The sequence below is a fragment of the Centroberyx affinis genome, unplaced genomic scaffold (assembly GCF_046629955.1).
Source record: "Centroberyx affinis isolate AG114_WGS23_722 - 3 ecotype Tasmania unplaced genomic scaffold, CSIRO-AGI_Caff_v1 ptg000826l_1, whole genome shotgun sequence".
In the NCBI taxonomy this organism is placed as follows: Eukaryota; Metazoa; Chordata; class Actinopteri; order Beryciformes; family Berycidae; genus Centroberyx; species Centroberyx affinis.
The window spans coordinates 20,664-30,670 of record NW_027279425.1 but is presented as its reverse complement, the minus strand read 5'-3'; the positions used below and the strand labels follow the sequence as shown (position 1 = coordinate 30,670).

The following is a 10,007-nucleotide window of genomic DNA, read 5'->3' as shown; positions in this document are numbered from 1 at the left end:
GATTCTTTTGTTCAGAAATATATAACTCAAGGTTTTGCAAAACCCCTTCATGTTCAAAGCAATACTGACACAAAAGTGGAGTTTTAGGTCAGTTCTTGATAAGCAGTCTACAGCGTTATGTTACTGCTATATTACTCGTTTCAGATACCTACTGTATGTAAATTTTGTTGTTCTCTGTACCTGTTGGTCTGGTCTGCTAAATTGTTATTTTCTAAGGATAAAGCTGTGATATACAGTATATGTTGCAGACCAGGGTCACATAGTATTTGCACATATTTGTTTTATAGTGCATGGAGTTCCAGATGCTTGGGGTTTACTGCATTAGGACAATACCTATATTTCCAATTAAAATGTGAATCACAGCAAGCACTGACTTTCAAATACTTTCCTGCAGAGTCCAGAGAGATTCTTTGGTGCTTTTCTGTATTGTTCTCTACAATCCAAATCATCTGTTATTCCAAGCAGTTCAAAACAAACTTGACCGATATATAGAAATGGGTTATCACAAGATTTATCTCACCAGTTTTGTGGCTCAATGGGAAGCACTATCAAATTATGACACAAAATATGATGATATCAGTAACATTTTTTTCTGTAATGAAACAGTTATGCAGCTTGAACAGGAAGAGAATCTTCCATACTGCAACTGAGACTGCGACTGATCATTTTGTGTTCTCATCAATAGGCCCAGTAAGTTTTCATTGGAGCAAAAACAAGAAATTTCAGTTCTCTCTCTCTCTCTCTCTCTCTCTCTCTCTCTCTTTCTTTCTTGTCTCTTTGCCATCCCATGTACCCACACGCACCAGGGCATGCACGCGCATAAGGAAACACTAAGAAAAGTATACAATTTTTTCAGCCAAGTCAGCCCACTTAGAGGTTTTCTATAAAAGATGGATCTGCCTCCCTGAAAGTCTGCTTTGCTGCGTTGACCGTCCAACATGAAGCTTCTCCTCCTCTTGGTGCTGCTTGGGTGCCTTGGTGAAAGCACAGAAACTAATTTTACTAATTTGTTACATGTGCTATCTTCAACAACCGTGAAATGGTGCGTGAAGTCAGACCAAGAAATGAGAAAATGTGAAGACCTTGCAGCCAACGCCTCTGTGTTCTCCTGTGTGCAAAAAGCCAGCTCTCTAGAATGCATCCAGGCAATTAAGGTGAGAAATTATCCAGAATATTATTAGAATACCCTAAAGATATGATTTTTTTTAACACGCCTCTAATGTCTAATGTGCCTCTAGTCTTTGTTCTTTTTTATGGTGGCCAGCAAATGTTTTCAATGGCCATCTGATTCCCAACAAAACATGATGTATGTATACATTATTTTACTGTTGGAGTGATAAGACATCATGCCACTGTGAGCTGGTAAATCATGTTTGGTGTTAAGAAATTAAAGCTCTCTTTCTCTAACAGGCTGGTGAAGCAGATGCCATCACTTTGGATGGAGGAGATGTCTATGAGGCTGGACTGAACTATGACCTGCAGCCCATTATTGCTGAGGACTATGGCCCCAGTAGGTTTAGTAATCAGCTGCCTTTACTGATGCAGTAAACGGTCTTCCCTTTGAGGGACAGTCAGTCTAATAAATAGATTTGTTCCAATAAGACCTTGTTATGATGGAGAGGAACTTTTGCATTTTGCATGAACAAAATTTTTTAACTATTTTCTCACTGTCCCACCTCTTCTGCACGTGACCAGATTCAGACAACTGTTACTATGCTGTTGCTGTGGCAAAGAAGGGGACTGGGTTCGGCTTCAATGATCTCCGCGGGAAGAAATCCTGCCACACTGGGCTGGGGAAGTCCGCAGGCTGGAACATCCCCATAGGAACTCTGGTGTCTATGGGTCAAATTCAGTTGACAGACGTCAATGATGTGGAGGAGGGTGAGTTAACTGTGTGGTAAGGCTGGGCGATATGGTTGAAATCAATATCATGATAATCATAAGGATTTTTTTTTTCGATAACGACAGATATCACAATATGGCTCACGTGCAAAATCACATTAAATAATCAAATTAATGTTCCCATCCCATTGAATGGAATGGTAATGTTAGGTGTGATGTCCAACAAAACTGATGTTTTCAAATAATATTTCTTAACATGTTTCATACCTCAGAAAGTAAAATGTGCAGTAATAGTAGAGGAATAGAATTGTGTGTCACTATATCCCAAATCACCATATCATGACGATATGATTCCACTGAAAGACGATAAACAATAATATTGAATTATCGCCCAGCCCTGTTGTTTAGTACACTGCTCCAAGCTAAGAAATTACATCTGGTATTGGTCTTGGTTGCCATTTGTGTGAGAAATACAAACTTATGTCTTAAGGACCCTAAAATAATAGCTGATAATTTTGGTGTCCCTTTTGGTTTTGTAGCGGTGAGCGACTTCTTCAATGGCAGCTGTGCCCCAGGAGCAACGCCGGGTTCCAAGCTTTGTCAGCTGTGCAAGGATAACTGCTCCAGATCCCACAGTGAGCGTTACTACGACTATGGAGGAGCCTTCCTGTGAGTTTCAGCCTGTCTTTTATCCCTCTCAGTGCTACCATGAACTTTATTCACCTTCACCAACCTCTATACATTTGCTCTCCAAATAGGATAATGTAACGTACCTCACATTGTAAGCCCATTGCATTTTTTTTATTATGTTAATGCTTTCTGAATTCTTCCCTCACTACTGAAATAAATCTTTCCTGCGTAATCTTAGCACACTATTGTTGCTAAAACAATCTATGTCCTCAAATGTTGATGCAGCTGTGTGTTGCTCTGACAGGTGTCTGCAGGAGGGAGCTGGAGAAGTGGCTTTTGTCAAGCATGTCACTGTTCCTGGTCAGTATCAGAAGATTATCTACACCAAAATGGGATGACTGTATATTTAATATTGACTAATACCACAGGTAGTTCCAGCCATGCAAGCTGGTTGGATGTTCCAATTCGGTGTAATGAGACCATGAATAGAAATGTCATGTTTATTTGTTGTTAATCAAACTACAAGTAAAGTGGGTGCTTGAATGCAATCTTTCTCATGGTTTTGTCATATGTATGTATGCTGTGTTTAAACCTTTATGACAAACATGATAAAGGCTTCATATTGTGAGACTAAAGATCCTCATAATATGAGGATCTTATTTATTGCTGAATCATGCTTGTATTCATAATCACAGTACACAACAGGTAGTTCCGACTGCACAGTCTGACTGGTCAAGTATGCTTTCTAACCTGCTTCAAATCAGCATAACAGCACGCCTAGCCATGCTCAAATGAAAAAAGCCTTATCACTGTGAATAGTACTCCACCACTGATAAAAGAAATTCCACCAACATTTCCATGGTGACAGCGTAACGTTTAGCCTACGGTTAGGTGTAGTTACTACTGCCAGGTAACCTTACGTTGATGATCAGAATTGCAATATGCCTGAATTGAAAATAATGATGCTCACTGCGTTAGAAATCAACATCAAACTTGTCCTAAGTAGAAACCATTGCACTAGATTTTTAAATAAGAACAACCTCTTCCTGTCTATTATTGCTATAATTGAAATGTTGTATTGTCCAACATTTGCAATAGACTAAACTCATTGTTACTCTTTTGCTCCAAAACAATACTGCTTTCCTTTGACTTAAAAAAAAATGTTTAGCCTCTTAATTTTTTGGGTTGGTGGTAAACTAGTTAGGGAAGCAAGCTTGTGACTGGAGAGTCACTGGCTCGAGTTTGACTGGCTGTATGGGGCAGCTGCCAGGCATGAATATGTGTAACTGTGAGGAAGAGTATTGCTGTGAAAGAGCATCCAACCTCAATCTAATTTCACTAGATAAAAAAAAAAAAGTTACATTTATTTAACATTTAAATTTTGACTGTGTTACACTTTCACAGATGCAGAAAAGGCCAACTACGAGCTGCTGTGCAAGGATGGCACCAGAGCAAGTATCGACAGCTACAAGACCTGCCACCTGGCCAGGGTACCAGCCCATGCTGTGGTCAGCCGCAAGGAACCAGACCTGGCTGAGTTAATCTACAAAATCCTCAAAATCATCCTGTGTTGGGCAAGTTACTAAAAATTAGTAATTAGTTACAGTTACTAGTTACTTCTCTCAAAAAGTAATTGAATTACTTGACCAATTACTGCATAATAAAAGTAATTAGTTACTAGGGAAAGTAACTTTTGCGCTACTTTTAAATGTCTGCTTCAGTTCTCTTATTACACATAGTTATATTATTTTAGTGTTGCTGTGGCAGTGTATCTATCATTTTACCCATTATCACTATGATGAAAAGTAAGTAGTGGAACAATAAAACACAATCGATATGTTTTGATAGGCGTATTTATTGTAACCTCGACAGGCCTTCAAATCAAGCATTACACTGTGTGGGCTAAGTTAGCAGTGTTGCCAACTCTTTTCCAAGGAAAGTAGCTATTGGCTGCTCAGAAAGTCGCTAGAAGTCGCCAGATGATGTCATACTTTTCAGACTTCAGAATAAATTTCAACGCTCACACCATGATCCAACTTCCTTTGTGTCTTTCAGGGCTTTGACCTGTTCTCCTCTGATAACTATGCCCCGGCCAAGAACCTGATGTTCAAGGACTCAACAGTAAACCTGGTCCAGCTGCCCTCAACCACAGACTCCTTCCAGTATTTGGGTGCTGAATACATGAGCATCATCCGCTCCCTGAACAAAGGTATGGCTAGACACACACAGATTAACTCAAGAGGACTGTCAGGGCTCAGGCTAGGACTCAATTGCAGATACTTAGGCGGAGGCAGATATACAATCCACAGAGCAACTTTAATGAAGGTGGCAGGCAAACTCATGCTCAGACAAGCAAATGGTCACACAGGCAGAACTTCAGGGTAAACAGATTCAAATTGGTAGGCAATTTCAGAACCAGGTACAGGATGAGGGCAAAACACAAGCAAAGGTACCAGTACCAGGCAGAGTCAGAACCGAGTAAACAGAATAATCTGGCAGGCAAGGTAAGGCAGGAAGGAACTAGAAGCTACTAGGACGATCTGGCAAACTAAACTAGGAAAAAAACTGCCCTGCGTTCAGCCCCGACAAAGCGTAGCAAAACGTTTATTTAAACGGAAACGGTGGTGCGTTGAACACCCTGTTGTGTTACGCAAGCGTTGCAACTACGGCAGCTGAGGAGGCCATTCTTTGCATTCTTTAAATATGTGTTTAACACTACAAAATACGCTCGATGTTACAGTCACTGCCCTTGCCGTCCAGAATAGCAGAAAACATCCCAATGGAGTGAAGGGGTTTGTGGAAACTGTGCTTCCTAATTATAGTGATCCAGCATTTGCCTCATCTGCATTTCAGGGTGACAAGGCAAACATTTCAGGTGAAGGATAATCCACTTCTTACCTTCGAGACTGCGTTAGGATCTATATGAGCTAATTATTTTATTATGAGGCCTATCATTATTGCTGATCACTGTTGTTGTGATATGATATTGTAATATTTACCATTATATAGCCTATTTAGAGGAGTAGAGTGGAGTAGAAAAGTTTATGAAAGTGTCACTCCACAATGGTACAAACAATAGCAAAAGATACACACGTCTTCTAATTAGTTCAGTTGTTGCAGACAGCAAGCTGCAGGGGACGCATTTGTAAAGGACTTTTGTTGGATCCATTGTGCGCACTGCCTTTTTAATGCGATGGGGTTTATATACACGTCGCTGCTGATGGGGTAACACCTCTGACACACCCACCAAACGAGAGACAACGTAACTCAAAGCCCGTTGCACACTGTTTCACACCGTTTCGAGGAAACATGACGTTCAACCCGGAAACCGTAGCAAAACGGTGCACACCGTATTTAGATTGAACGTGCCCCTGGTTTATAGTACTGAGCTAATGAGTGATGAGTGGCAGCTGGTGCAGGAAGGCAGGGCTGATTGCAGATAGAAGACAGGTGTGTAATGGCAGGAGACACAGGGGAACCTGGTGGACAAGACTGGAATCACAGGGCCTGGAACAGATCTATTGTCTAGCAGCCATTGTCTTATGGTTGTCTCCTTTTACTTTACTTTCCAGAGCAGGCCTCAGGTGCCATTAAATGGTGTGCTGTGGGTCAAGCTGAGGCAGCCAACTGTGACGCATGGAGAATGAAAAATAACATGACCAAGATTGAATGCCAGAATGGCGATTCAGTGGAAGACTGTTTGAGGAAGATTCTGGTGAAACAATCTCACATAGAAATATGGGAATCCGATAATTTTTTGCTCCATTTTGTGGAGTAGCCATATCTGATTATCTGTGGTCTTCATGATCCTGCTCCTTTCTCTAGCGCAAAGAGGCTGATGCAATTGCAGTGGATGGAGGACAGGTGTATACAGCTGGGAAGTGTGGTCTGGTCCCTGCCATGGCGGAGCAGTATAATGGAGGTATTAGGCTTGTATGGCATGCAAACAGACACATACAATCCTCTGATTTTGTTGTACCTCTTCTATATGAACAATATTTTCTCCTATCCTCTCCACAGACCTGTGCTGCACCTCTGGAAGTGGTAAATACCTTTTATGTGTTTGTATTCTTTTTTCTTTTCTTTTTTTTTTTTTTACAAATAAACCAATGCCTTTTGTAATAATAACTCTTATAATGGCAACTTTTTGATCATTTCTTCATGCGCTTCCACTATTCCACCATTTATTTACATCCACTGGCTCAGCCTCCTCTTACTATGCTGTCGCGGTGGTGAAGAATGGTTCTGGGGTGACCTGGGAGAACCTGCAGGGCAAGAAGTCTTGTCACACTGGCATTGGCAGAACCGCCGGCTGGAACATCCCCATGGGTCACATCTTCAACATGACTCAGAACTGCAACTTCAGTAAGCAATTGTGTACTTGTGCACACCACACTGTGAATATTAAAGGATAAGGCTGGTGTTTTTTATGCATTTCTTACCATCAACAAATCCTATGAAAATAACAAAATCAGCAATTAATTTGTTTTTCTAACAAGTCTCGTCCATGTGGCTGATGTCCAATAAAGCCATGTCCCAGTAGCCATAGAACTCCATTCTATTAAAAAAAACTATTAAAAACATGTCAGAGAGCCATGCCGTTGCTCTGGGCAGCATATTTCATCATCACAATGCACCAGGCCAGCCGACTTTTTCCTCAAACAACTTAATAAGCCGGAAAATAGTTCCGTAGTACCGAAAATAGTCCCCGGTGTAATGTGAATTTGTTCCCATTTGATTTGGGAATAACTGTAGCTGTATTTAAAGGTTTTTATCTTACAGTGGGAGCCAATGACTTCCGGTTTGAAGGCTAAAAAGGGAATGTGGGAAGTCGGAAAGTAATGGGAGTGGAGCAAACGCGTTGTTGATTTTGTTATTTTCATAGGAAATGTATTTAAAAACACCAGCCGTATCCTTTAAGCTCCTTCTCTTGCATATCTGTAAGTGTAACACCAACACAACATACTGACTTTGTCCCCTCCTCTCCTCAGGTCAGTTCTTCAGTGAAGGCTGTGCCCCCGGAGCAGATCCCACCTCTTCATTCTGTGCTCTCTGTGCTGGTAGTGGCAAAGCTGTGGGAGATGACTCCAAGTGCAAAGCAAGTGCTGATGAGCAGTACAATGGCTATGCTGGGGCCTTTAGGTAGGGAGCGCCAGTGCATTTATGGATAAGCTGCATAAGATTTTACCTTAAATTCCATAAATAACCTGAAATGTTTTAACGAGAAATACTCAGCCGACAACTTACGGTCGCTTCTTCATCACAAGCTTGTATCTGTTGTATCTGTTTTGCATACTATCATTATAGATGTCTCGTCGAGGGTGGTGGAGATGTTGCCTTCATCAAACACACAATCGTTCCAGAAAACAGTGATGGTAAGAGACTGCAATTGACCTCTAATCATCTCCCTGTTCTCACATCTCTTCCGTGACAGTATCGTCTTTTATAAAACTACAACATTCTTCTCTCCCCTCTCGTCCCACCTCTTTTTGTCAAAGGCAATGGTCCAGAATGGGCTGAGAATGTGACGTCTGCTGAGTATGAGCTGATCTGCCCTGGGTCAGAGATTCCTGTCCCAATCACTGAGTATGCCTCATGTAACCTCGCCAAAGTGCCTGCACATGCTGTGATGACACGTCCAGAGACCCGCAGCGAGGTGGTGCGCATTCTCAAGGGCCAGCAGGTTGGGAACTAACTTGAATGTCACTTTTGGGTTGTTTGTATTAAATTACAAGTATTATCTAGATAACATAACACTATAAGGTATTCATTAATCAATTATGAAAATGAATAACGTTGGCCTATACGTAAATATTCATTTTCAGGCCAGGTTTGGCAGTATGATGTTCGAGTCAGACGGAGGGAAGAACCTCATCTTCAAAGACTCCACTAAGTGCCTGGTGGAAGTAGCAGCTGGAACGACCTATCAGACTTTCCTGGGACCGGAGTACATCGCTGCCATAGATATGCTCAGACAGTGCAATTACAGTGCTTCAGGTTTGTAGTACAGGACAATAAACACACCTTTTGATTCTCATAACCTTAAATGCCCCCACCTCCACCCACACCCCCCTCCCAACACACCCACACACACACACACACAATATGAATGCATGTGTGTTCTACATTCTAAAGTTTAAATTCTATTCTTCCCCTTTCCGTTAGATCTGGAGAAATCTTGCACTTTCCATTCCTGCCAGCAAAAAAACTAGTGAGGACCTCGGGACATGCAATGCCTCAGTCTGACCACAATGATTCATGCAACCGACCGACGCTGGACCCGAATATGACTTGCTTTTGATTGTTTTCTAGGAATAAACAAAACAAAAATCATGATTGTATCCACAATATAGAAAATCGTCATTTCCATCTTTTTTTATACACATTGCGCTATAATAGCCTCTACAAATTAACTCTTAAGTGACCAATCATCACCAATCACCTTTCTCAAATAAAGCATACTCTTTTTCATGTAATATTGGATTGTTATGGTTTCTTTGCGTAATAGTGTGATGTCTCAACCGAATTGACCGGGCCTGGGATGTTATTCTAATCTTGTCAATATCATAATTTCAATGATCGCACTTTGCAAGGCTTTGAACTAGATATCTGGAGAACTTGGACCTTATTGACGCCCCCTTTACCTGCCACTTGTTCTTAGCCATAATCCTTATCCTCCTCCTGCAAACTTTCAGAAACAAACATCAAATTGTAAGTCAGTTGCATTGAACACAGGTATGTCAGCTATGGTCACATAACTCTTAAGGCTTTGGGTTTCTTCTGCCCATTTCTCTCACCTTAAGCAGTCCAAAGAAAAACAAAGAACAAATACACTGCCATTGTTTATCGAAAGAAGATAGGGCCATGTGAATTGTTTTATGTATGCTTCATTTCTACAATATCATATGACATCTTGGATGTTCCAAAGGTGTACCACCCAACACACCAACCCCCCTTCTTGTCTGCTAGGACAGTACCAGTATTCATTAGTGTCCCAGGAAACAGACACACTTACGGCAAATATGTAGCTCATGCAGGGTGTAAAATGACATGTATTGTGATGATATTTCAGAATTTGGCAAATTAGATTTTTAAGGGAAGAGGTAAGTGTTGTTGTTTAATTTAGAGATCAACATGTACTTTAGCTCTTGTGTTGAGCAATGCTGACTCCGCAAACACCGCTCTCATCTGGGTCGCACTCTGGTTTTTCTTAAGTAAAAGACTTTACAGCAGCTGACCAGCTGCCATGGATTCTTTTGTTCAGAAATATATAACTCAAGGTTTTGCAAAACCCCTTCATGTTCAAAGCAATACTGACACAAAAGTGGAGTTTTAGGTCAGTTCTTGATAAGCAGTCTACAGCGTTATGTTACTGCTATATTACTCGTTTCAGATACCTACTGTATGTAAATTTTGTTGTTCTCTGTACCTGTTGGTCTGGTCTGCTAAATTGTTATTTTCTAAGGCTAAAGCTGTGATATACAGTATATGTTGCAGACCAGGGTCACATAGTATTTGCACATATTTGTTTTATA

The 10,007-nt window shown here is 41.0% G+C and overlaps 1 protein-coding gene across 1 annotated transcript; it reads left to right on the top strand.

The window, feature by feature from the left end:
• Positions 1-938: 938 nt before the first annotated feature.
• Positions 939-8,786, top strand: LOC139645152 (serotransferrin-1-like). The gene is made up of 16 exons (XM_071520782.1): positions 939-1,154; positions 1,411-1,510; positions 1,696-1,881; positions 2,382-2,511; positions 2,777-2,832; positions 3,877-4,031; positions 4,510-4,681; positions 6,045-6,187; positions 6,298-6,394; positions 6,493-6,516; positions 6,679-6,837; positions 7,464-7,614; positions 7,780-7,847; positions 7,971-8,155; positions 8,298-8,469; positions 8,638-8,786. Exons 1-16 carry the CDS (start codon positions 939-941, stop codon positions 8,682-8,684), a joined length of 2,061 nt encoding a protein of 686 aa, XP_071376883.1. The 3' UTR covers positions 8,685-8,786.
• The last annotated feature ends 1,221 nt before the right edge of the window (positions 8,787-10,007 follow it).

Coding starts and splice junctions, on each gene's coding strand:
- LOC139645152 (XM_071520782.1), top strand. CDS start 939: ATGAAGCTTCTCCTCCTCTTGGTGCTGCTTGGGTGCCTTGGTGAAAGC. Junction 4,032..4,509: donor TAATCTACAAAATCCTCAAA/ATCATCCTGTGT, acceptor CCATGATCCAAC/TTCCTTTGTGTCTTTCAGGG. Junction 6,188..6,297: donor ACTGTTTGAGGAAGATTCTG/GTGAAACAATCT, acceptor TCCTTTCTCTAG/CGCAAAGAGGCTGATGCAAT.